This window comes from Zeus faber (assembly GCF_960531495.2).
Source record: "Zeus faber genome assembly, chromosome: 3".
NCBI lineage: Eukaryota > Metazoa > Chordata > Actinopteri > Zeiformes > Zeidae > Zeus > Zeus faber.
Window position 1 is genome coordinate 25,260,245 of NC_137190.1, and position 27,072 is coordinate 25,287,316.

General features: G+C 42.9%; 1 protein-coding gene across 1 annotated transcript in view; it reads right to left on the minus strand.

The window, feature by feature from the left end:
• Positions 1-21,352, minus strand: part of madd (MAP-kinase activating death domain) — a 39,042-nt gene extending 17,690 nt beyond the window's left edge. The window contains exons 1-20 of the mRNA XM_079998143.1: positions 21,265-21,352; positions 19,415-20,056; positions 15,273-15,576; positions 14,051-14,182; positions 13,741-13,854; positions 13,229-13,309; positions 11,372-11,428; positions 10,346-10,518; positions 9,877-10,112; positions 9,626-9,782; positions 8,715-8,818; positions 8,250-8,434; positions 6,753-7,009; positions 6,262-6,401; positions 5,851-5,952; positions 4,807-4,824; positions 3,694-3,753; positions 2,349-2,457; positions 1,463-1,649; positions 289-439 (exon numbers count right to left, since the gene is read on the minus strand). Coding sequence (XP_079854269.1) covers positions 289-439; positions 1,463-1,649; positions 2,349-2,457; positions 3,694-3,753; positions 4,807-4,824; positions 5,851-5,952; positions 6,262-6,401; positions 6,753-7,009; positions 8,250-8,434; positions 8,715-8,818; positions 9,626-9,782; positions 9,877-10,112; positions 10,346-10,518; positions 11,372-11,428; positions 13,229-13,309; positions 13,741-13,854; positions 14,051-14,182; positions 15,273-15,576; positions 19,415-20,056; positions 21,265-21,323 — 3,268 coding nt within the window. The 5' untranslated portion in view covers positions 21,324-21,352. The remainder of the gene's footprint in view (positions 1-288; positions 440-1,462; positions 1,650-2,348; positions 2,458-3,693; positions 3,754-4,806; positions 4,825-5,850; positions 5,953-6,261; positions 6,402-6,752; positions 7,010-8,249; positions 8,435-8,714; positions 8,819-9,625; positions 9,783-9,876; positions 10,113-10,345; positions 10,519-11,371; positions 11,429-13,228; positions 13,310-13,740; positions 13,855-14,050; positions 14,183-15,272; positions 15,577-19,414; positions 20,057-21,264) is intronic.
• Between the last annotated feature and the right edge of the window lie 5,720 nt (positions 21,353-27,072).

Consider the following 27,072-nt stretch of genomic DNA (forward strand, 5'->3'; position numbering starts at 1 on the left):
ACAGGGCCAAAGAGACAGCTTGTTAAAGTTAGTCAAAAAGAAGAAACCGGTAAGTGCAGAGGGATTAGTAGAGAGAGAGAGAGAGAGAGGGAAGGTGTGTCTCGCGTGGAAGCCAATCTGCTGCTTCGCTTACCAAACCAAGTATAAAGTAAAGGTTGTACAACAGTGCCGCTCCATTGGGGCAAAGTTTTCAATCGAGAAATATTTCCAGACCATTTATCAAATAGTGTAATTGCATTGATCGCAAAACCTTTAATCCTAAATGCGTTCAATCTCACAAGACGTTACCTTTGGTTTGGTAATGTGTGCGTGCTATTTCCAGTAGGCTGAACACACTGGCCATGCCTCCGAGGCCTGCGTTGGTGTAGGAGTGCTCCAGGCTGGACACGGTGCACTTCAGGATGTCCAACATGCCCTTGTACACCTTCCTGCTCACCTCCTGGAGAGCAACCAAACAACCACACATGGTTTGTAACAAATCAAGAACACCCCATAAAATTAAAAAAAATACATCTTCATCTTCTTTCTTTCATTTACATATATTGTCTGATATTGATTGATAGATTGATTTTCACTCGGTTCCATTTGCCAATATTTTTACATTGTTTCAAAAATGTTTGTAAAGATACTAAGAGATTTTGTGTCGAATATATATTATAGATAAATCAAAATATTGTGACTTAGTATATTCCCTGTCGCCACCAAATTAGCCATATTTATAACTTTACTAAATTCACCGTATTATGCAAATTAACCCTAGCCATCATACTTAGAAATATTGAACCAGTCAACCTGCAGTGCAATTACCGACGACCTTTTAAATTGTGATTTGAAGTTAGATTAAAAGACGGCTGCATTATCTATGATGAAAGAAGGTTTTCATAATGTAGGAAGGCACACACATCAGATTTCAAGCAACCACACTCGTTGGAACATCAACAAAATGAGGTAGAATGTTACAAATATGAATTGGCTTTGAGACAATTCTTTCACCTCGCCTACATACTGGGATGATTAGTCAATCAACATTGTGACGTATGTCCCTCAACACTGATGTTGCATTACATCATCAACTAACAATTATTTACATTCTCAGATAGTGCTAGCGTCTTGTAAATAAATTAGCAGTGAAGTTTAATTGTTAATCATTTTGCTGGGGACCCCTTGAGGGACCCCTGGGAGGACAAGGATCCCACATTGAGAACCATTCATTGAGACCCTAGAATGACATTAGAATAAGGCAAAATGGTGGAAATGCATTTCAGCTATGTAAAAAAAAAAAATGTCTGAATGTCCCACACACAGTTACATTTTGGCGAGGTTGTAAACAGCCTGGGATACATCATGATAATAAAAATGAGGACTGATAAATGTGAAACAATTTGATCAATTGTTTCACCCCATTAGCAGATTATTAAAAATAAATAATAATAATAATAATAAAGTGAGAAAAGCATCTCACCACGTCTCGAATGATCTCCTGCCTGACGTCCTCTTCTGACTGGATGGCTCGGTTTAGTTTGCTCAGCACAAAGACGCGAAGCTGCTCATTCTCCAGGAGGCGACGAACCTTCTTCATGTTGAGCCAGCCCACGCCTTGGCCCTCCAGCACGCTCTGAACCACTTCCTTCAGGAACTGCTGGTTCTCACTGCATTGCAAAATAAATGAGCATCCATTTCAGTTCAATAGCTTCAGATACTGACAACGCAATACGATACAGGCCCGGTATGCTCTTTCCACTTCTCACTCTTCTCACTTTTTAAAGAACACACATATTTTAATCCTAGAATGCACGTCAGGTCAAAAATAACCTGGCATGGAGTTACTTTTGTTTTTATTTAATTTATTAAAGTACATATTACTTATTTAATGTTTTATTAAACAAACTGATCAAAATTTGTTCACATCATCACAAACACCTTTATTAAGGAATTCATGGAATTTTAGAAGTCTAATAAATATTTTTTTGTTTTGTTTCTTCTGGTTGGAGTTCTTCTGTGGCCGCGGTGCTTTGGGCTCGGAGTGTTTTCGCGGCGCACGGGTTCTCTGTGCGGCTACGGAGCTTGTGGGTGGCTGCCTTACTGCTGCTATGTGGCATTATAAGTTTCTGATTCGTATATGAGCATTAATTGGGTAACAATCCTGGGCACTCACAGGTGGACACACACACACACACACACAAACCCTCTTGAACACCCTCCTGATTATGTCCGTCTTCTCCTTTATTGCTCTTGTTGTTACAGGCAGAGGCCATGTCCCATAATAGCCGTTCAATTTTTCGTCATTTTAATGATGTTTTGTCTGAGGTATGATTTGTCCTGTTAGTTTCCCCCCACGTAAAAATTACCTTGTGTTGTTGACGCGGCCCTGAGGGGAGGGGGACTCTCTCTTCACTGTAGGACTGTGCTTGATGACTGAAGACTTCTGGTCCACGAGCGCCCGGGGGGCACGCGTGCCTGAGTGAGCGCCAACACAATGAGGTTTGCAGATGCACTTCAGAGCAACCACAGATGAAGAACCAAACGCACACTAGCTATCAAGCGGAGCCTGTGGCACTCCAAGCTCAACAAACACACAGTGGCACTGGCTCAACCAAAACACTGAACCACGAGGGGTTAATAGCCTTTTAAACTACCTTTTCACTAAAGCTACTACCGCAAAGACTCAATGACCATCACACTGTGAGAGGAATGCACGCACGCACGCGCACACACACACACACACACACACACACGCTAACCTACTGTGGCAGCAGTGCTAGCTAACAGCTAACAGGTGAAGGGACAGACACACAGACACCGCCCCCCCCACACAGGAGTCTATCAGGGTGCTGTTGATGGTGGCATCACACATTGGCAGGGTACGGAAGAGCCTACAAAACAACTACACTAGCAAAGTCATGCAAAAATAAGGAGGTGGGAAGATGACTAGATGATGAGGAGAAGATGAGAGAGACACAGAGCTCTATGTCTCTGTAAACATTTGGGGAGCTTTGACTTCTGTGGTTGTTACCAGAGATGGTAACAGCCATATAAGACCATTAACAAACGAAAATTTGGCAAGAGTTGAAATTAAAGAAATAAATGGCAGCATTTGTCTACCCACACTTTGAATACGTAACTTTGTACAAGAGAACTAAGTCGAGGCATTGAAGCTAATAGTCCATCGAGAACATAATTAAATTAGAAAATATAACCGGTAGCTCGTTCTTTGAGGATTAAAACTTCTGTTTGGAAGCAAAATAGTGTTTGATGCCATTTTTCCTCAAAGAAAAATGAACAAAATTTGCTTTTTTTAGGAGTATACGTGACGCTTTGCTTCTTCTTGGATTGATCTTCGACAGCAAAGTAAGCGATTCATACCAGATTCAGGAGAACTACCACGGGACCGGCTGTCCAGAGGGAGATTAGAGGGGTAAAATGTTGGTGTTGATTGTTGTTTTAAATCGATGCCAACAGCCAGATAAGTCTCAAAATGATATCACATCATTTTCACTTTTTTTTCTCTTTTTGAATGGGATAAATGTTAGTATCAGGGAAACGTTCGCTATAGAGGGCGACATGGTGGGTCAGATTCGATGCGGATGCATGTCGGATGACGTGGGATGAGAAGAAAGAAAGGAGCACACTGGGAGATGTAGTTGACTGGCTTGGAGAGGCATGCAGCTCACGCAGTAAAAGGGCAGAACCCACCTTCTCCGCTCCCCGAGCCGGCCTCTGTTATTATCTCCATTAGAGAATTTAGCCCAAATACTGCACACAAAACCCAGAATTAGTGCCGCAGAAAGAGGGACAGAGAAAGGGACACCGGCCAGGACACAACCAGTCTGAACATCAGCCCATAACACAAAAAGACATGCACACTCAATGTGGCTCCAGAGAGACAGAAAGAGTGAGAGGATGAGCGCGAGAGAGAGAGAGAGAGAGAGAGAGAGAGAGAAGTGAAGGACACAAAGAACAGAAAAGAAAGGCAGATCGTAATGTTTTGATGAGGACATTGGCAAAAGGCCAAATGTTCTTCTTCTGGCATTGGCAACGGTGTTGTTTTTACTACAGTAAAATGCTAACTAGAAGTAGGATGTGCGATTGCTTTATTTGCATGTAAATGAGGACGCCTAGGCAAGTGGTCGTGGTTTCTGGGCATCTATTTATCACTCTAGCGCAGGTCCAATACAGCACAAAAATTCTCATCTAAATCTATATACAGTATGGTGAGTGGAAGTCATTCGTCTGGACTGTACGAGGCTTACTTATTTATTTATTTTTTTTAAACACTAACTGTTAACATTTTGAATGACTAGGGTCAGAGGGGTATGACAGACACCCGAGACAGACAATGGAGAGCCACCTTACAAACAAAAAAAGCAAGCGAGGCGATACACATTAAACTAGGGAGGCAGGTCGGACACTAAGTCCATTCACTAACAAATGGAATGGACATATTTTAATCAGCTCAACGCAACAAGACATACTTAGGGAATATTGCCAATTCTCAATTTGAAATTGCTTCTCATAACTAAGTTGAGGCAAAGTAAAGGGCAGTGAGAACACATTTTTGGGGTATGGAAGACGCCATTGAAAAGGGAGCGGCCACACCAATAACAGTTTGGGAATCAGTCCTCTTTCAAAGTTTGCATCAGAGACTCCAACCAGTAACACATGGAGGAAGGACAGAGGAAAGATGGGTCTATTTCCTATCTTAATCCAAGGCTAAGACACACGGGGTAAGAGGTGGAGGTCAAACAGATTCTTAGTAGTAGTAGTAGGATGGGGGTAAAACCATCTAGCACACCAGATGTAACATACCCGGGCTGTCAGGCTCATCTAAACGACAAAGACAAAACACACCAATATCAAAGGAACAGAACATGTCTTTATGGCAGCTATTCCATGTTGGGTGGAGCTATTGAGTCAACGCTTTCGCGCTTCTGCCCTTTTTCTTCTCAAGATGTCCACATAACAAACATGTGATCAATTCATTAAGAAAAGAAAAAAATCCATCATAAGCAGAATTCATGCTTATCTCGGTGATTGCCGAGCATCAAAAAAAAACCTCAAGATTTGAAATTTTAATGTGTGATTCAATCAAGAAAATGAAAAAAAGGAAGAGTTGAGGTGAATTTTCCAAAATCAAAGTGATAGCATTTGAAATCTGTTTCTAGGTGGATTTTCCCTTGAGAAAAAAAAAAGTACTTGAGAGAAAAAACAGATTCTACTACATCCTCAATATCCTCCTTGAAAATAGTGCCATAGCAGTCGCGGCAGGGGAAAATACTCAGGTTACAACAAAACAGTTCTACAAACCTGCTTGCTCCATTTCTTCTTCTACATCAAAATTTAAGTATTCTTTTATGATTGGGAAAACAAAAGTGTATAAAATGAAATTTAAAATAGAGAGGCAGAAAAAGAAAAGAGGGTAAGATGTTCAATGAAAAAGCCAATGTTGTCATGTTCTGCCAAATAAAAGCAATAAGCAGACACATGAACAGAACTGGTGACAAAGAACGAACACTGTTGGCCCATTTTAATCTGACTTTTTCTTTTTTTTTTTTTTCTCACCTCACGCTAATATCACAAACCCATAACAGGATACATTTTTTAAACTGTTTTGCTATGAATATAATTCAAAGGGGGGGTGGCAAACCGTATTGACCTTATTTAATCTAAAATGACAGTTCATACTTCTCAATAAATGTCCTGTTTGTTACTTGGTAAATTCCCACCTCATGGGAATCATTCGAAATTGTCAAATAGTATTTTTCGTTATTCCATTTACTGCTAACCTCTACCAGTACAGGGATGCAGACAGAACAAGATGAGATGACACGAAAAAATACGACTGGGTTGTACCTTTCAGGCTGGGGAAAGGCGTGGCCTTCTCCCGAGCTGCCTTGTTGGGAATAGCCAGGTTTGACAGACTGAAACTGGTTCCGTGGTTCTTGTAAAGATTACCTGCAGCAGAAGCCAGATGGCAGTTTGATGCCAGATGATAGCTGCTTACACATCTCATTTGTTCAGAATGCCTCAGAGGAACACACACAAACTAAAAAATTAAAAAACGCAATTATGCAAATGAAATCTCCCTCATTGGTCATTACACATGTTTTTTCACTGAAAAAAGGATACCAGATCTTTTGTGTGTTTTTTTTTTCATCTTTATTGACATTGTCTTTTCCTTTTCCGGTAGGATTATGTTACAGAAAACATCTGTCATAAAAACATTAGAATGACAATTTTGGGGCTGGAATTAAATGTACTCACTGGCAAAAGACATGAGGCCGCTGAAGCCGTCGTTGCTGTTGTTGGAGATGGTGGAGTTTGGAGAGCTGTTCCTTGAGTCTCCTTCTCCATCCGACTCCCCGGGGAGCCTCAGGCTGTTGGGACGCAGAGGACGCTGCACCCTGGGAGACAACCAAAGAGCTTCAGATGGACCGAAATCAGTCTCAACTTTTTATGTCTACAAACATTGGACACGCCATTATAAAACATGCTCTTTAATAAGAAAAATGGAAATACCATTTTGCGCCTTTTCTACATTAGTATGTTATTGAGTGTGGAGAGAGGTGAAGTGAGGAGACAAAAATGCAACATGAATCAAGTTATAAGCTTTGGTAAAAAAAAATATTGGGAGATAAGATTTTGGCCCGACTTCAAAGACCCATGGATATGAACAAACAATTGACTGGAATTTTTTAGAAGGACCATTTCAGTTGGTCATGAGTCTCTTTTGATTGACGTTGAGTTTAACACACTTGTTTCCGTTGAGGTTCTGGTTGAATCGGGGGGTGTACGACTCCACCTGCTCCTCCGCTTCTGGGTCTTCTTCGGAGGGGAAACCATATTGAGGCTCAAAATACGGGTTGTCGTACTCGGGCTTCTTGTCTTTGGCCTGTTCCACAGGGGCTCCGTCAGCCGGAGCCTTGGGGAAGGACTGGACGCTCAGGACCGGGATGGGGTTCTGCAAGGCTGCACTTACAGATGCCTCGATTTCTACCGGTTCCCCTTGCTCCTGGAAACCAAAAACCAAAGAGATGTCAGCAGGCTCTCAGCTCCTCACGTAGTCTGAGTCTTGAGTTAATTTTTTCAGTTTGAGAAGAATCTGTATGGGATATAGTTTGACTGTTTCCGGATCCAGAACTGAACACATTATCCCTCCTATCGATTTACACTGACTGGGCACTTTATTAGGAACACTATACAAATACTGGGTAGGGCCCCTCTTTGCTCTCAAAACAGCCTCAATTCTTCTTGGCATGGGTAAATTGTAGATATGAAGTATCTTAACTAAGTATTAAAAGGCACCAAAGTGTGGAAAGAAAAAATTCCCCACATCATTACACCACGGCCACCAGCCTGGACTGTTGACACAAGGCAGGTTGGGTCCATGGATTCATGTTGTTGCCGCCAAATTCTGACTACCATCTGTGCGCCTCAGGAGAAATCGGGATTCATCAGACCAGGCTACGTTTTTCCCCACTGTCCTGTTTTGGTGAGCCTGTGCCCACTGGCAGCCTCATCTTTCTGTTCTTGGCTGACAAAAGTGGAACCCGACGTGGTCTTCTGCTGTTGTAGCCCATCCACCTCAAGGTTCGTCATGTTGTGCATTCTGAGAGGTTTCTCTGCTCACCCCAATTGTACAGAGTGGTTATCTGAGCTACCGTAGCCTTTCTGTCAGCTCGAACCAGTCTGGCCATTCTCCGTTGACCTCTCTCATCAACAAGGCGTTTCCGTCTGCAGGAAAATCTCAGATCAGCAGCGACAGAAATACCCAAACCAGCCCGTCTAGCACCAACAATCATGCCATGGTCTCAAACTCTGAGATCACATTTTTTCCCCCCATTCTGATGGTTGATGTGACTATTAACTGAAGCTCCTGACCGGTATTTGCATTATTTTATGCTTGCTGCTGCCACACTGTTGGCTGATTAGATAACTGCATGAATAAGTAGGTGTACAGGTGTTCCTTATAAGGGCTTAGTGAGTGTATATTTGTGGAGTAAAACAGAAAAATTCTCAAGCTAAGGTTTTAACAAGCAGTAGGTGCAATAACCGATGGTTCACAGCTCCTGAATCTTCATCAGCGTCATTGGTGGAATAAATAAGCGATTATCTCAAATTAACATCAGATTTTAAATTCTAACTAACCTTGTACTGATGCAAATGAAAACAAAAACAAAGACTTGATTTTACAAAGGACACCGCCAAGAAAAGCATCCTAACTTTAAAACACAAGGTGAATTGACACGCACATGATTGACGCCCTGGATTATTGTGCTGGGACTGGAGCTCGCAGTCGTGCTGGAGCTCGAGCGGAGATGTTGTCCATCTGAGGGCTCGGCTGAGCAGTCACCATGACCGTCCTGGAACTCCTGGAAGTCCTGGAACTCCACCTCGCTGGCGTCTCCCAGTGCAGCATGGGTGGGAGGGTCCAAGCCTAACAGGAAAAAAAAAAAAGATATATATATTTTTTTAAGTAATTCAAAATAAAATTTGGCTAATATTCATTTATTAAAGTACTATCTATTTATGTAATAATGCTTTTATTCATTGTGTAAAAAAATAGACAGGCTTTTTTCTACACATCTTCCTAAGTATCACGTCCAGGATAAATTAGAATTTAGAAGTTTAGACAAACCCGTAACAACTCCTTTGCAACTTTTTACTACCCTAATGAGAATTTAACATGTACAATATAATACACGCTGCACACTTACTTGGTGTGCCTCCCTGCAGGTCTCCTTGGATCATCTCACTCACAAGGTCTCCAAGTGAAGAGTAGGAAGAGCTGGAGTCGTCATAGGCTTCACTGTCGCTGCCACTGTGATCAATAAACTCATTAGTGATGCACACTTCAGTTTTTTCCCCGCCTCTATTCTTCAGAAGGCAATACAGTCTAGGAAAGGTATTCACTGTATTGAGAACAATTGGCTGCAAACTGTGAATATTATCATTTTCATTTTGAGTTTTATCGACTCTTTTGCACGTTCGAAAATCCCGTTTTGGCTCTGTCCCCACTCAAGACTAGAAACAGGAAGTTGTGTCGCTTCCTACTGGCAACCTACAGAAGTCAACATTATGCTGCGGTAATTTTTGAAAAGGAGATTTAACGTGTTTTTTTTATTTAATTTTAAGGCTTAAAAGCTTCTGTGTTGGTCTGCATGGACTGCAGAGTGGTAAACCTCTCAATAGCAATCGTTCAGCGAGGTTTTAATATGAACAGTTATAAATGATGGGAACCAAATTTAAGAAAGGCCTTAATAAAGGCCTGGGTTAGAAAATAGCCAACCTACACTGTAATACAAATGCAATCAAAATTTTATATTCATGCTTTTAAAAGCCAAATTCTGCTAATCTGGCTGCTCTGCTAAGACCTTAGAAAATCTGGTCAGCGAGCAGCTCAAGGAATTCTTGTACTCATATTCCGTTTAAGGTGTGCGCCAGTCAGGGTGTAGGATGCAACACAGCACCATTACTGCTGACATTTAGGTCGTAACCTAGAAATATTACATTGGGCTGTCGGATCAAGCTCAAGGATGACTTGTTGGCTCTTTTATGGGGAAAAAAAAAAAAAAAAAACACCGGCTGAACTGAATGGACATTCTTTTACACAGTCCTTCATCTTCACCTGTCTGTAGGGTCAGAATCGTTGCCATCGTCCTCCAGGGGACCAGCCATGGCCTCGGCCAGCTGGGAGCTCCCATCGTACACGCGGTACAACACCGGCTGCAGCTGGTGCGCATACCACTTGGGCTTGTCTCCGATCAGGGAGGGGTCGTACACATCTGTAAAAGCAAATAAAGATTGCAATTTCAAAACTGCACAATCTTATGCGATCTTATGTTGACCTCTTGGGAAAATCAGATAGATGACTCTTACTGTTGTGTATCCTTTGGAAAGCGAGGTTGCTGGGATTGAGAGCCCACTCGCCGTAGAACTCTACCGCCTGGGTTCGAGAGAGTTTGTCGGCGAAGCTGGAGCGCCGGGGGCGTGATGCGAGAAACGACGTTGCTTGGAAGGCCACCACAGGCCGGGGGAAAAGTCGCAAGGTGCGAGTGTGCATCTGGAACCCTTGAAGAACATTTGGAGAGTTGAAGAACCTCACCATGGCAACCCTGAAAGGCAAAGAAAAGCTTGGTTCAGATTTTTGGGCTGAAAAAGATTTAAGTCAAAAACACTTTTGGCATCAGTGACGGGACAAATTAGATCACATGTGTCGGACGAAGTTATGGATCAGATCATTAAGCCAAAAAATACATTTTCAGTTGACCTTTTATGGTGCAAATCGTCCTACAGAAACAATTTGAAAACCAAGAAAAGAAGATGGGGGAAATAGATAAAGCCTTGCCTCGTGGCAACATCCACAGAGTCCACGTCATTGCCATAAATAAGGGGGTTGAATTCGGTGGAGGAGGGGGAAGCTTTCTCTCGGGCAGGGTGTAGCAGGGGCATCTCATGGCCTTCCTGGAACTTCTCCAGGTTCAGGATCGGCTGGGTGTTCAAACTCATGCTGGCCAAGGCCTGCAGCGGGTGGAAACCAGACAAAATCAAAACACAGCAGTGGTGCTGCAAATAAGGCACAACTCCTTCATGAACCACTCCCATAGTTGGCAGCAACACTGATGATGACAGCCGTAATAAGGTGGTATTTTATCCATTTCTTTGTCCAAAGACGGCAAAAACTCAAAAAGAGCACTGTGACGAAGGGCGCTACCCCTGGTCACTATTACACACTGCTTCAACGCAGAGTGATAGATAGTAGGGGCTAGTGTGAAAGGCGAGACGGGATTCAATTAACTTATCTTTCTCTGGCCTATGGGCAATTTCTCTGTCAAACACCAACCAATCTAGCGCATTTTGTGTTCAGCGGACTAGAATCAGTTGTGGGCATGTTGATGTCCAATGTGGGAGTGTCATTTTGGAGAAAGATGGGAGCAGAAGGGAGGTGAGTCGCTATACACAGCTGGCTTTATAAAAAAATAAAATAAATTTAAAAAAAAAAAAAAAAAAAAAAAAAAAAAGGAACTGTTGCAGACTTTCAGTTAATGTGGCACTTGGCAGGATGGAGCAGGATTTAGTTTTCAGATCTGGATGAGTGTAACGTGGTCAAAGGGACTTCATCGTATATTGTCTTGCTTACGAGAACACTCACTGATGCCAAGATAGATGCACGCACATTCAGTCATGCTCAAGCCAGAGCTAAGCAGTATCTACAACATTAGTCTCTGATGTTACTCTGCGTCACATGTCTCTATGTGTTTGGTTAGGGCTTAAGAGTACGGGAAAGAAATAGTAGTGACAAGCAAAACCACATGAGAAACAGTAAAATCCGTGCAGGGGCATTCCACATTCCACAGGAGGAGAAATGAGGAACCTTATTGTCACAGGAGAAGATCTGCTTTTGGGTGATCACGGTCAATCTAACCAGACACTGGGAAGGGCGATAAGAGAGATGACAGCCTGGGATGAACACTTTGTGAGCGACACTGGAAAGGGCCAAGACCAACACCCTGATTTGCTTTTTCTCTTCCTCTTTTCAGCAGCACTTCAGTCAAGGTTTCATCCGAGACTATTTTTTTTTTTTTTTTTTAGATTTAACATTGATGACAAAAAGTCCCAAAGCTACTGTTGAAGATTATTTTGACCTTGTGAACGTCAAGCAGCGGACTTTTTGCTGAAGAGAGGAAAATAAAAAACACTAATTGTTGTTGGTATTGGTAGGACTGGTGGATGACCAATGAGAGACACACACACACACACACACACACACACACACACACACACACACACACACACACACACACACACACACACACACACACACACACACACACACACACACACACACACACACACACACACACACACACAGCGAACAAGAGCGAGTGAGAGAGAGAGAGGCATCTTGTATGCCCAAAATGGAAAAACGGTGTTCGAAAAAAAGAAATACAGACACCAATGTCACAACAAACAAAACAACAGACTGTGGGAAATGGGGACCAGCTGGGACAACCAGTGGTCCCTGTGGAATGGTAAGGACACACAAAACAGCAGATCTTTCACAAAAAAATAAATGATAACAATAATAATAATAATTATAATAATAAATAAATAAATAATAAATGCTTGCCAAACGTCATCATCAGTGTGTATATAAATGCCCCTCATCAAAATAATCATATTATAATGTAAATATCATCAGAAGAACCATGTTGTCTGGTGTTGAGTGCAAGTATTTTCAACTGATCTGACATCTGCAGTATTCGGACTTGGCATTTTATTCTCCCAATATTCGCTAGGTTACCATTACTTGATGCAGGATGCAGTGAAATGGCTTTTTTCTTACCATTCATAGTTGCTATCAATTTGCTGTTCTGTCCCACAATGCATTACTGCTAAACTGAGGCTTTGCACACGCCTACACAGCCAACTCTGAATCACATGTACACACGGGGCAGGAGCGCAGATCACACACACCTACTGAGCTGGTTCTGATTCAAGACGTGAGCAATTCAATCGTTTACTATGAAAAAAAAGGAGGACCAAGATCAAATAAAAAAAACATAAAAAAAACGGTTTGACCGTCGAGTCGAGACTTTGAACTGAATGATCGCAAAATTCATCATGTGGAGCCTGTGTGACATGAAACGTGACACAAAACAGCTCCAGCATTCTGAACATGTGACCTTGTGTGGACTACATTAGACATTTAATATTTTTTTATATCCAATTTAGGACAAAAAAATATAGCGCCAAAGAAAAAGCTAACTGTTAGGAAGGTCTGTTGCGAGGGAATAATGTGTCCTGTGAATCAGAAGCAGGTTGTGAGGTAATTGATTAGAGGGGACAAGTTAGTCACTGGTACTAAAGCTGTAGCTGAGGATGACAGGGGTCTAGAGTCTGGTTTTACCTCCAAGAGCTAGCGCATGCAAAGAAAAGGAGGGAAAAGAAAAACACTTGTTTGTGTTAATTTGAGATTCCTCCACACTATGCACAGTACATACAACTCTGCTGAGGGGTGGGAAGGCAGCGTCGCTGAAAGAAAATGTTCACGTTCATACAGAAGAGAGTATTTTTTACTTTTGAAAGTTACATCAGGTCCCCAGAAGACGGCCTGTTCTAGTGTATATACACCATCATTTCCAATAGGCTTTAATGACTGTGGGGTGGTCGAATAACAAAAGTTTGCCCATATCAAAGAAGTGAAACTGGACTCGGGCGAATCACCCACCTGTTTGAGATGTTTTTTCAGCTCTAATGATTCAGGCTCTGGAAGAGGTGGTAGAATCTCTGCATTGGTGGGAGCGATAACCTGCAGAACAAAGAGCAAAACCCTGAACAAAAGTGGAACTGGCATCGTAGAATACGTGCAACACAAAAAATATTGTTGTACAGAGCCAAAACTCTATGGAAGTTAACATTCTATTTGATTAGCAAATAGTAAAGTACGCTTTAAAAAACAATTTATATTGAAAGTACTGTACCATAAAAAGCACCAGCCTATATATTTATTGTTATCTTTGTATCAAGTTATTTTGTTGTTTTATTTGTTTGCATATATTTATGTATGTTTGTGTATGTTGTTTCTGTTTTGGTATGTTTATGTATGTTTGTTTCTATAAAGACTCCAGGAAAGATAGCGTCCACATTGGTAGCAACTAATGGGGGCCCCAAATAAAGAAATAACACAAAATAAACATTCTGTACCACTCCAAACACATATGTTCTAGACTTCACACTTACTTTGTTGCTGTCGAGGTCCACGAGCCACACGTCATCTGGAACCTTGAAGTCAGCTTTGTAGAGGAAGAAGCTGGCGGGTACGCCGATGATGTAGGGTGTAGGGGCGAGGAGGAGCTGCGGAGAAGGACAAAACACACACAGATCCAAGGAGTTCTTTTAACTAAACTGTACATAAGGAATTTGTGTTTCAGTGGTAATATTTCCCAAAAATCCCGAGTAGGTTCACACAAAAAAAAAGAAAAAAGAAAAAATGTAAATATAAAAAAAAATCATCCTCCCCGTTAAAATCTGCAGCATATTGCGGATGTACCTGTTCGGCTGAGGCCATGCAGGTTGGCAGTAAGGGGATGACGGGGAACATGTACTCCAGCGGGTAGATCATGGCCACGAAAGCCATGACGCTCATCGACAAAGCGTTGTAATCTCTGGACTGAAGGACAACCTGGAAATTAAAAAAAATACTAAAAAAATTAAGAGCTCAATAACTTCCACCACCCATTGCTCTACATTTTGTGTTGTTGCAAATGTCAAGGATACACACACACACACACACACACACACACACACACACACACACACACACACACACACACACACACACACACACACACACACACACACACACACACACATAATACCTAAACAGTGAAACTTTATGAACACAAGATGGCGCCATTTTCCCCTGCATGCCATATTAATTAATTTGTGTGTTTTTCCTCCTCCCAAGGGCGACAGTGTTTTCCTCAGAACATCCAAGAGGAGGTACATATCCCCGTCAGTGTTCAGCTCCTAACACGACAGGACAAGAGGCTTGCAAAGGGACATGAGCCTCTACCGATGATGCAAGTGAGGGAACTAACAAGCCTCGACCAGGAGGGCGGGGTTTCATCCTTGAACAAGGATCACCAGCGTTTTGGTCATTTATGTGCAACAGTGCTGCGCAGGAAACAGCATCTTGTGCTATTATGAGCCACGCTGAGGCTGTATGCCGTTTCTACCCGGTGCTCGATGCGTCTGCGATTGAGACTGTCAATCTTATCTCAGATCTACGCTTGAGTAAAATGGTGTCAGTTCGCCTGGATGTAATGGAAAATGGCTGCCCACTGCCGTTTGTCGGAGACCCCCTCCCTGCAGGCGGGGGTCACACGGCTGCAACCGAGAGGAAATTACTGAGAAATAACAACACTCTAAATATAGCCTCCCATCATCCTCGTCGGCTCCCCTTGAAACATATGCTCTCCTCCTCTTCACAAAAATAAGAGAAACAACGAGTGAGTGAAGCTGAGAGTGAGGCTGACAGTGAGAGGGTGGGAGGGGGATAAAAAGGCCAAAAAGATAAAATATCACAATACTGTTTGACAAATACCTCAATATCGATTATTTGACGATATTTTGGGGATGACCATTGGTGCTTTCATAGGATATTTACACACAAGAAATATTTGAGAAATAATCTCTAGTATATAATATTGACATAACATTGTTATACAGTATATCACCCAGCTATCAGTGACCTCCAGGCTGCTGCTCACCTTGTGCTCCAGCAGGATGCAGCTGAGCACCTGCAGGCAGGCGTCCACACCCAGCAGCTCCAGCGGGAGGTGCAGCGGGAAGTCCACCATGCAGAAGCGCGAGTTGTCGGGTAGGGCGAAGGTGAGCGGCCGCTTGAGTTCGTGGGGCAGCACCTCCACGTCCACGCGCCTCTGACCCGCCAGGGGCACTGGCGAGCGCAGCAGGCGGTACACCCAGGACTCGATCTCCCGCAGGTCCGCCAGCAGCTGGGTGCCCTTCTCCTCCACTGACAGAGCGCCCGTGAACACTCGCCACATGGTGTCCCTGAGGGGCACGACATCAGACGGGGGGGTTTATGCTTAGAATTCATCAAAACTTCACTTAAATAGGTTTTTATGATCAATCTATCTATCTACCCATCCATCTATCTATAAATGGATGGATTCTCACTCTGGATTCTTCTATGAGGTTCATCACCATCAAAAAAGCAGTACCAGTACACGTGATGTAAACCCACGAACAATAAGCTGTAGGAAGTCAACATTTGATTGGATTACTCCAATTAAGGACACAGCTAATTAAATCAGATAATTTAGATAAAAACGGTACAAAAGTGAACCAAAATCATTAAATTAAAGCTAGATTTTAGGGTACATTTGAGGTAAATCAGTCAAAAGAATACATAAACCATTGTAAACAAATAAAATAAAATAATAGAGCCCGACAGCGAGTCTAGGTCAAGAGCAGTGCTTCCCCTCATTACAATGAACAAACAAGACAAGAGCAAATTGGATGGAAACATGAGAGGCTCTTCAGCAACTGCCAATACATGGAGGAACAGCCCCTCCACTATGGACCGACCCACCCACACACACACACACACACACACACACACACACACACACACACACACACACACACACACACACACACACACACACACACACACACACACACACACACACACACACACACACACACACGCACACGCTCTATTATTAAAGCCTCTTTGGGGCGTGCGTGTGCCTGGTGTCTGTGGCAAGAAGGTCATGGTGACGTCCCACCGCCTGCAGATGCTACCCAAACGCAGCCAGGGACCTCAATCTGTCAGCAGCCTCATAAAACCAACACCCCCAGTCCCCTCCCCCAGCAGCCATTATGCAATGGCTCTCCTCAATCGCTGTCATTGCTGTGACAGATCTCAACCCACGCCACGGGCGGAGGGAAAACGCACGGGTGCGCTCCACCTTGGGCTCGGACGTCCTTTTCAAGGTGGTGCGATGGGAAGTGGGTGCTCCGCGCTATTGATCGTGAAGGACTGAGAGGAGAAGGTGTGACATTAGCTGCATTATCCTTTTCTACAATCTCCTCCAGTGGTGGGAGGGAGAGATGGTTTGATGCTATAAATAGAGCCCGACTGTTAAGGAAAATATCAACACCTTTTCAAAACGCACCCCCTCTGAATAGTAGGCATGATTCTGGTGCAAGTTGGATTTAAAAATGTTTTATAAAATCGACAATTTATAGAGATTAGATCAGGTAATTAAAATAATTCCATCAATTTATCCTAAATATTTAATTCTGTCATTTTTCATTTTTCTAGGTTTTTCACATCGATTGAGAATTGACTCAACCCCTGCAACATTACCAGGGAATTGTGGATGCGATTGCATAGAATTCCCCCAACATTGAACAGGAAATACACACAGTGTAACATGACACTAATGTAATAGCTGGGCACTACTAAGCTAAAGGATAAAGACAAAATATACTATATATTACCGTATGAAAAGTACTAGACTGTGATATACTGTTAACGTAGTATAAATACAAATAGCATGGGGTCAGTGAAAACAGACAATAACACTTTTCCAAGGGATTTATCATTATCATCAACATCAACAAATCTCCAAAATATGGAATTATGCTCATGTTTGTTATGATTTATTTATCATCATGGTGGAGCGTGACGGTGGAGACAGTGGATCATGTAAACAAGCCACATGCTGCAGATGGCGCAGATGTCTGCAGGGACTATGCCACTACACCACTGAGACCAGCATTTACTACTCTGACACAATAGTCAACAAGAAGACAAGCAGAAAATGGAGGGCTAGCAGCATCGCAGCAAGCGTTTATGGTTTCATGCCAAACCACATGACTCATTTCCATGCGTATGAAGACCTTTAATTCATGAAATAATAGTAGTGATATATTTTTGTGTTTTCTACACTTATTACCAATACTTTAAATGAATAAAATTAGCACATTTTCAATGCTCAATCGTCTCTTCCAAACCATTATGAAGTCAAGTCAATATGAACTTAATGCCATATCAACAACTATGCAATCTTATTCAATGCTTTACTTTGAGCAAACAAAACTCTATAGGCTTCAGATAATTGTGCATTAAGCACTGGATGGTTCGGTGAGTTCAAATATACTTCAGGGAAACAAATTGACTGCCGTGTCCAATTCAAACAGAAGATAACACAATACGGTGGCTGGTAAAGGAAGAGGGGTAATAGTAGGGCTGGGGTATAAAACGGTGTTGATAATTCTCACGATAAAATCTTCCACGATAACAATCATACATTTATGAGATATATTTTTGATACAGAGTCACACGACACGAACAGCCAATCGTACTGCAGAGAAAATAACAAGTTACAAGAAACAGCTGATCGTACAGAGCAGAGAAACAGCCAATCGTACAGCAGGAGTGCCGGTGCTTCCTCCGCTCTCTCCCTGGCCCGCGCCGCTCTCCGGTTGGCAGCGCGCAGCAGGGATGAGGACAACTTGAACTTCAACTCGCCCTCCTCCCCAAGCCCGGCGCGGCGCGGCGCGGCCTCGCGCAATACGAGAGCGATTAAAGAAAGAATCTGCGATTTTCAGTGACATCTGACATGGTCAGAAAGCCCCTCGGTCTGCTCCAAACGTTCACGCATATAATCAGAGCTCAGATTTGTTCTGACTGTTCTCAGACGACAATGATGTTTACAATATATATTTTAGGTCGCAGTAATTAATTAGAATAGAAGTCAAATTTGAATATTCAAAAAATGAAATATTCGAACGCAGAAATTTCCATTCAATGTTTTTATAAATAAGTGATTATAAATTATTAATATGAATTGGCTTACGTTAGTGAAATCAATCCACATGTGATCAATAAAGTTTAATATAAGTTCATCCAGTTTGCTGCACAGTGAACGCACATTAAAAAGAAATAATCCGATAACGGTGCCTTGTACGCGTCGGTGGAGACTCACGAGCGCACCAGCGCGTCTCCCTCTCCTCCAGCCTTTCACTGTGAGAAAGTGCGTCTTTGACCAGAATGTCCAGTAATTCCACTGATGTGTGATGTGGCGATGAAAGTGGGGAAATAAACCTGACCATCACTGACGGAATGTCCTTTAGTTCAGAGATTCCCAACCACTGGCTCGCGGACTGCACCGGGCCGCAAGGCATTTGTCAGCGGGCCATGAGAACGCCGGCGGGATTTTTTCAGGAGCGATCTGCAATCTGCTCCGTAGCAGCTGGAAACGGAGTAAATTGAATACATCTAAAGTTTGTATTTGCTTTGTTTGGAGAAAAGATCGCTCTGATCGGAGCTGCAGAAACGTGAGTACTATTTGGTGGTTTCAGAACCCCACGCAGCTCCCCCATTCCTTCGCAAACCATCATGATGAAAAAAGCTCAACTCAAGCTTGTCCCTAGATTCTGGGCTTCCTTCCTTGACTCTCTACACCTTGGCCCCTACCTTGAATATTGACAATTTTTACCACATTTCGTAGGAGCATTAATTAGAACAGCTAGAACAATCTATGAAGTTCAGAAAATGGCATTAGTTTACTGTAATGGAGCATTAAAGACAACATTTAACTGTGTTGCAACATTACAATAACCACCGATTACAACCACCAACATTACAATAACCACCGATTACAACCACCAACATTACAATAACCACCGATTACAACCACCAACATTACAATAACCCAGGCGATATCTAACATTGCAATATCAATTTACATCAATATATAGCCCAGCCCTACTTAATCCTGCTCTGGACACAAACTTCAATATTTGACTGGAATTTTATTACAATTGCCCTCCCATGATTCAGCTTTAAAAAGTGACATGTGATCACCGCTCTCACCTCTGGGTGGCACGGGGGAGCCCGGCACGCTGGGTCAGCCTCTGGCTGCAGCAGTCCACCAGCCTCTTGAGGATGTACAGGCACTCCCTGAAGGTGGAGAAGAACGGATAGTGGCTGAGGATGCACAGCGAGGTCAGCGTGCTGTTGCGGTTCCTGTTGGCCACCTTGGCGGCACTCCGTCTGTGTCGCGGGGACCTCCCAGCACTCTGCTCTCCGCCAGGCGGCCCGGCCTCTGTTCCGGGAGCAGGCACGCCGGCAGTGTCGCCGTTGGCGGGTGGCGGCAATGAGGAGGAGGAGGAGGGGGGGGCTCCCCCGCTGTCCGAACTCTCACTGGCGGTGGACTGCGGCGCCACATCCGTATTTGGGCCTTTGTCGCCACGGCTGCGGTGGTGACCGCGCTGGAAGGAGCGATAGAAGTTGACGCAGATACCGTAGCGGGTGATTCCCGAGTCCTTGTCAGTAAGCGTGAAAACAAAGGACGCGTCGTCACGGAGACTGACTCTTCGCTGGCGGATGCTCAAGCAGCCCTCCGGCTGGCAGAAGAACACCACGTCGGGCGGGAGGGGGAAGTCGCGGTGGTCCTCCAGTGGGTAGCGGCGGAGGAGCTGGGGGGTTTGGGCCACACTGTCACTACTCGGCTGCCTGGAGGAAACATGGAAACGTACTCAGAAATCAGACTGTCCAAGGAACTGGACGATGTTTCCTTTGATTTTTCAAACTAAAAGAATTAAAATAAGCTAGGATGCATCCTATACCTCCAATTTGACAATCCTACATTAGACTATAAAGTAGATGGTCTGTCCTACATACGTATATCCTAAAATTGGTACCAACCTAGGAAGCATCCTGGCAAAAAGGACAGACCTATAATCATGATGAAATACTCAGAACAAAAAGCTACATTTCCTGCTAATATTTCCGCAAATTAAATTACCCTTAACACAGCAGTACATTTTTAGACTGAAACTGAATTATATTACTGCTGGTATTTTTTCTATGATGCAATTACCAAAGCAATTTCATAAAGGACTTGATAAATGACTCAAAAAGCATTCCACTAGAATCATGCAAACAAAGGACTAGTTACTATGACAATGGTGGCACCCTGGTTAGAGAAGTGTGCTTGTGAACAGAGGTCAGCTTGTACTGTATGAATCAGATTAATAGCTGTGAAAATCTGAATATGGGAGCTCAAAGGAAACACTATTCCATCACACACCAAAAATTAGTCAGGGATCAAAGCGACCGTCCCCACAATGGTTGAGGTTTTCGTTGAAGTTATTGTAATAATGAGAATTGATTTCATGTCTGTACTTTAGGGGGACGGACGGTATAAATGGTATAGAAAGTACACCAGTATGAATTTGCTCTACGGTTTGGATTTTGACTATACCATGTAGATCTAAAGTAGGGTTAATGTTAATATCAATTTTCTATACATATTAGATCCTGAATATTTGAAACAGTTTCAATACTTATTTTCCGCACTATCGATCTAAAGTTGTGCTTTATCTCTTCTCTCCCACAGCAAGTCACACACACCCCACTGCAGCACCCACATAGCCCCGCCTCCTCTCTTTCACTCAATCAATTTCAGGCCATACTGCCCAGCCCTAGTGTACTTACTGTGCTTACTTTAACTTTTAATTTTATAACAGTACAAACAGCAAAATACAATGAAAAAGCCAGGAATTGCCAGAAAAAGGCTTCAAAGACAAATAACACTGAATTGATTATACACAATGACTAACATAGAGTATTTTAATTGCTTGGAAATTAATATCTTCAGAATATCCACTGTGATAAAGACAAGGTAAAGTATTATTCCAGGGATTAAATCAATGTCTTACCTGGCTCCGACAACCACCAGGTAGTCCAGAAGGCGAGGGCACATTTTCTTTTTCTCCATTTTGGAATTTTACCTCGGCTGTGTCATTTTACCTTGGCTGTGTCATTAGGAAATAATCGTATCACCTCTGGAGTTAGTTGTAGCTGGCGAATCACAGCGTGAAAACTACAGGGGTCAGGGCGAGGTACTGACTCATCATTATCATTGTTACAGTCCAAAAAAAGGACAGAACTGAACCTGCAAGATAAAAAAGAAAAAAGAAAAAGAAAAAAAAAGAAAGATTTGATTAATAAATGACGCCAAAGCACAAGGACATTTGATAATTACTATTATTCTTATTTTTAAAAATGTATACCAACAAGGAATCAAGTTCAAATGCATTACAGTAGGGCTGTACCCGACTCAGAAGAGACGGTATGATTGGGGCACATTTTGCGCACCCGCCTCCCTGTCCGATGGTACCGACAATGTGTGTGCCAGCGATGCGCGGGCCAGCGATGGGTTGCCCACAACGAGCGCCAAAACAGTGCGTTTCTATTTTAGATGTAGGTTTTTTTGTTTTATTTATGCTTATGGAACTAAACAAGTGGCTAAGAAACAGTATGGAACAATACCATGCGTAATGGGAACTCTCTCCTGGATCACCCCCGCTCCATGTCTTGAGCGCAGAGAAGTCGAGGCTAGACTTCACTGCCCATGACCCTGTCGCCAGTTCACCGGTTGTCCTTCCTTGGACCGCTTTTGGGAGGTACTAACCACTGCATAACCGGCAACACCTGACAAGACCTGTCATTTTCGCGATGCTCTGACCCAGTCGTCTAAGCCATCAAAATTTGGTCCTTGTCAAAGTCGCGCAGATCCTTACACTTGCCCATTTTTCCTGCTTTCAACACATAACTTTAAGAATTGACTGCTCACTTGCTGCCTGCCTAATATATCCCACCCCTTGACAAGTGCAGTGACGCAAAGAGCCAATAAAGAAGCACTCAGGGCTGGCTCTGAACACGAGTGACCCTGACCCTCTGACCCTCGGCTTCCCCCACTCAACGAGGGCGGGAAGCCGCATTGCACTGTGCATTGCACTGTTGCCGCATGTTCTCCCCGTGCTCACATAGGGTTTCCTCCGCCTAACGTCAGTAAGGACCCCCACCAGAAACATGCACACATCATCGTCTGACCAGCGCTGGACACTTGTTACCAGGTCAACGAATGCTGCCCACTGCTCCTGGCTGCCCCCCCAGAGGAAGGACAAGCCAGGATGGGTTAAATTCAGAGGCCTCATTTCACCGGCCACCATCCAAAGCGTGTGTGTGTGTGTGTGTGTGTGTGTGTGTGTGTGTGTGTGTGTGTGTGTGTGTGTGTGTGTGTGTGTGTGTGTGTGTGTGTGTATTCTTCTTCATTGGAACACAATGTGCAATAGCTTGGCAAACCTTGTCAAAGAAACAAAACCTCTGAACTTTGTGCTTTCTGCTTTTGGGTTTCCTGCATGTTCTCATGCAGTGAGTTAAGCAGCTTAGGTGGCCGAGGCTAAGTGGACTTGGAATAAGCTCTATTAACAAATTGTTAGACAGTCCAACCAAGCTAAGTAGAAGTAGCACAGGCCACCCTCCAGGATGTAGTTTATAAATGATACTTGATAAAGCAGGAAGGAAAGGCCAGAACAAATAGAGAAAGTTATTAAATGGAAGCTTTAATAGCTGTTGACAAAACTACTATGGCACAGTGGCACAGTGCATTGCACTGCTGCCTCACAGCAAGAGGCAAGGGTTTCCTCCATCTAACATCAGTAAGGACCCCTCCCAAAAACATGCACAAATCATCGTCTGACCTGCGATGGACATATGGAACCAGGTCCCCGGGCGCGTTGTCGAATGCTGCCCACTCCTCCTGGCTGCCCCCCCGGAGGAAGGACAAGCCAGGATGGGTCAAATGCAGAGGCCACATTTCACCAGCCACCATCCAAAAGCATGTGTGTATGCATGCGTTGTAGTCTCGTGTGACGATTAAAGATTCTTCTTCTACTAGCGATACACCAACAAGGAGTTAATCAGCTCAAAACGTGGTGTATCTGTGCAGACCGCTGTAAAAGCAATGCGCATTAGCCGCACAACAAGCGAGGGCAGGGCCGTCTGCAGGGATCAGCCTGGGCTCAGCGTCTGGGCCTACCTGAAACAGATACGCTCTCCTTCTCCAGACTACAGGCTCAACAGGCCTTACCATAAAGACACAGAGTTCCCTGTAGTGTTTGTTTTTGCTGCTGGGCCCATTGCTGGATCAATTCCAGTGGGATTTGTGGTGAAACAATTGCTCTTGTTTATCCATTGACCCATTGGAAATAAAATGATTTGTATTATTGTTGTTTGAATTACATTACACAGCATCTTTAAAAGCAAACACATGGGATGGTGTGATGACCATGCCTGAGTGCAAATCGAGTGCCTCTTTGAGTTCTTCAATATCATAGACGCTACGCTGAAAGTTGTAGCAAATTCCAACCGTGTTTCTCGCCCAGGAATGTTTTACCACTTCATCAGCAAAACCAACGCAGTTTTCTCCACCACAGCCAATTTGTGGGCAGGTCCCCTCCTGATCTTCCCCACAATCATAGAATTAGAGGTTTTGGTTTACCTCCTCAAATATTTCTGCCCATGAATGTTATATGCTACCAGGAGACTGATGACTTAACAGCGTGGCTGTCACACAATACCTGGTATCTTGGTTTTATCCAGACCGCAGTGGACAGCTTAGTGCTTCTTATTTAAATTCTAAGTAGAAAGAAACCTTTCAATAAGAAGAACGGGGAAAATTGTGAATGTAGAGCTTGTTTGTTTGCTTGCTGAATCATACCAGCGCACTGAAAATTTCACAACACTGAAAGTTAGTATTTACAGGCCATCTATTTTCTATGTAGCACAACTCCTGCCAAATTTCAATTGCAAGCACCTCTATCTGTTAATGAAAATCTGAGACGAGACAAAACAGTGAGCACAAAACATGTCAGATATGACAGGCCCACAATAGGGTCTGTGATGGAAATGCCTGGAAAAATAGCCCAACTCCTCCGCTCTTTTAACGGAATTTGACGGCACACAAACAGAAATGACAATTTCTTCCAGTTTATGCCTCTAAATATATATTCCAAAGGACATTTAAACTTATTTTAATGTGTAATATAAACAAAAATGAAGGCAGTTAGGAGCATAAAGGAAACCCCCACAGGTCTGCTTAGCATTACTCTACTCTGTACTCCAAGAGGGTTGAATACGAGAAGCAAAGAGGAATAAAGATTCATTCACTATCTAGGCAGTAGGTGCATTTCATTTCTACTGCCTTATTAGGCTGTGCCTTAAGACTCCACCCAGAAACACAAACACTGATATGGCACTGAATCCTTAGGATGGATGGCTGAATTATGGCTACCTAAATACACATTTCTTATAAAACTACCTCACGAGTGTCATACGGAGACTTAACACATGCATGGGTATGGCGTTCAAGGGGGCTCTTTTATGGTTCACCTTATTTTCTGTCATACGTACATACATATATATATTAGAGATGGCCAAAGCGTCAAATAATGAGGTAAACTAATGACAAAGTAATCACTGTGAGCAAAATGCTCAGGCAATAAAAAAAAAAAAAAAAGTGTTTTTAGTGTAGATGTATTTATTTATTTTCCGACATTTACATTAAACAAAAAATCCCTGTGTGCTTGAGTCCCAAGACTCAAAGCCTGTGGCACGGCGACCAAAGTCAGAACTAACTTTCAGATTAGGCGTTGCAGATCTAATATGAGTGAAGCCTCAGCAACTGGACTGCTTGATTCGTACCTCAAAATTGTTCATAAACAGATTTTAGTGTACTGATAAGGTGAAATGAATAAAAGTTCACAGAGTAAATAAAACGGAGCCCGGAGTGAAGCTCAAAACCCATTGAATCACAGAACCCAGAACTTGTGCTCGAACCCCATTGGCTCAGAACTAGGGGCTTGGCAGCTCATTCGCGATTAAAGCGACACACACTGAAACAGCCTGTTTTGGAACAGTCCCCGTTTAGAGGCATGTCACAATGGCTCAAAAGCATAATCTGCGTGGTATTTTCAGCAAAAAAATTCTAAAAAAAAACATGTTTTGGGGACTTCAGAGACCCATATTAACAGGTTTTGAAAGGGAGCATAATAGGTGCTCTTTAAATAAAGTCATTATTATTTTCAATAAAAGGATGAAGAGCCTGGCATGACTGAAAGCTTAGTTGTTAGTTTATTTTAATAAATTGAAAAAGCTTGATTCTCTATGAAATGTGATGATTTTCAGGCTTAATTCATAAAGAAATAAGTAAAAGGATGACAAAAAATATAAAAATTCATCATGAGGCTTCAGTTGTTACAATTTTGGCACTACTGTTTTGACGTGTTTTATCTGAGACATGTTGATAAAGGGGATGCTGGATTCCAAATACCTTCATTTATTATATTTACTGTGCCAATTGCACAAATACATCAAAACAATATAACTTTTTTTGTTTGTTTACTGTTTTCAATACAAGCTATAGGTTCATTATTTTAAATAAAATACATATTGCCATCCCGACATGTCACTGATAAGCAGCTAGACTCACAAGTCAGTCTCTAAAAGCGTCGCTCAACTAGAGACTGAGAACAATTTCCCATGTTTCATTGCTAAAACCGGGTGGAAACAATTAAGAGAGTTAAAAAAAGGCTGCATTGCAGAACCAATCAAATGTCTTTAGGGCAGTCCTTCATATTGGGCGGTGACATGCAGAAGTCGTGTGTGCGCTTGTAAACACTGTCGTACTAGCAACACGGGCATTAAAGGATGGCTCAGCCTTAGTCATCAAGAAAACCCCTTCGAAGTTTGTTGATGTTTGCCATATTTATATCGGTAAAAAACAAACTATCTTTTATGAGGACATGATTCATCCGACGTGTTGTGGTAAACAAAATTCCTCAGCTACAGCAATTCAGGAATCAGGTGAAATGGCATTACCCCATAAATATTCAGGTGTCATAAAAAAGAAGACAGAAATGATTCATTTAGGTCTGCTGAAAACAGATGAAAGGAAGTCTGCAGAAATGACCCAGGGTCTGCAGTTCATCAGTGATAGGGATGTGCCATACATTCCTGTAGATGTGGAAGTGGCGACAATAATGAAGCCAGCAGGTTAAGATCATCCTCAAAGGTAATCGTGTAACCAAGCAAATTGCTGGCGCAGCCATCAGTTCGGGGGGAAATGCAAAGAAGGGACAAGACAAACTGAAAGGCTTACTTCCAGCTACTGCAGATTTCCACTGTTCCATGAAGTTCACAGACTTGGTGTTGAAGGAACTGTACAACACCAGTTCTAATGAGGCTGGAACCTTGTACCCGCTAAGAAACCCGATTGATCATAAGAATGTTACCAAAAGGGCACTTGGAGAACACTTCTGGCCCTGCTATGACTTCCTCCGTGATATTACAGATGCTTCAATCACTGCAGCAACTCTCCTCCATTTTGGGACGGAATTGGTCCAGGAGACAAAGAATGAACCACCGCCAGTTTTCATCTGTAACAGCAAAGCATGATTGGTTTGACAGACATATGTTCATAATAGAAGACACCTTCATTATGAATGATGGTGGCACGGTGATGGGAAATGTTGCACAGGACGTCGAAAGACAAGCTGGCACTTTAGATACAAAACCTGCCATTTTATGTCATTAAGTGATCACCCTGCCTTCAGCAGTCAAAAACAGTTGTTCTACCATCCAAGAAGCACCACAATATCACAATAGTTGCACATGATAATGGC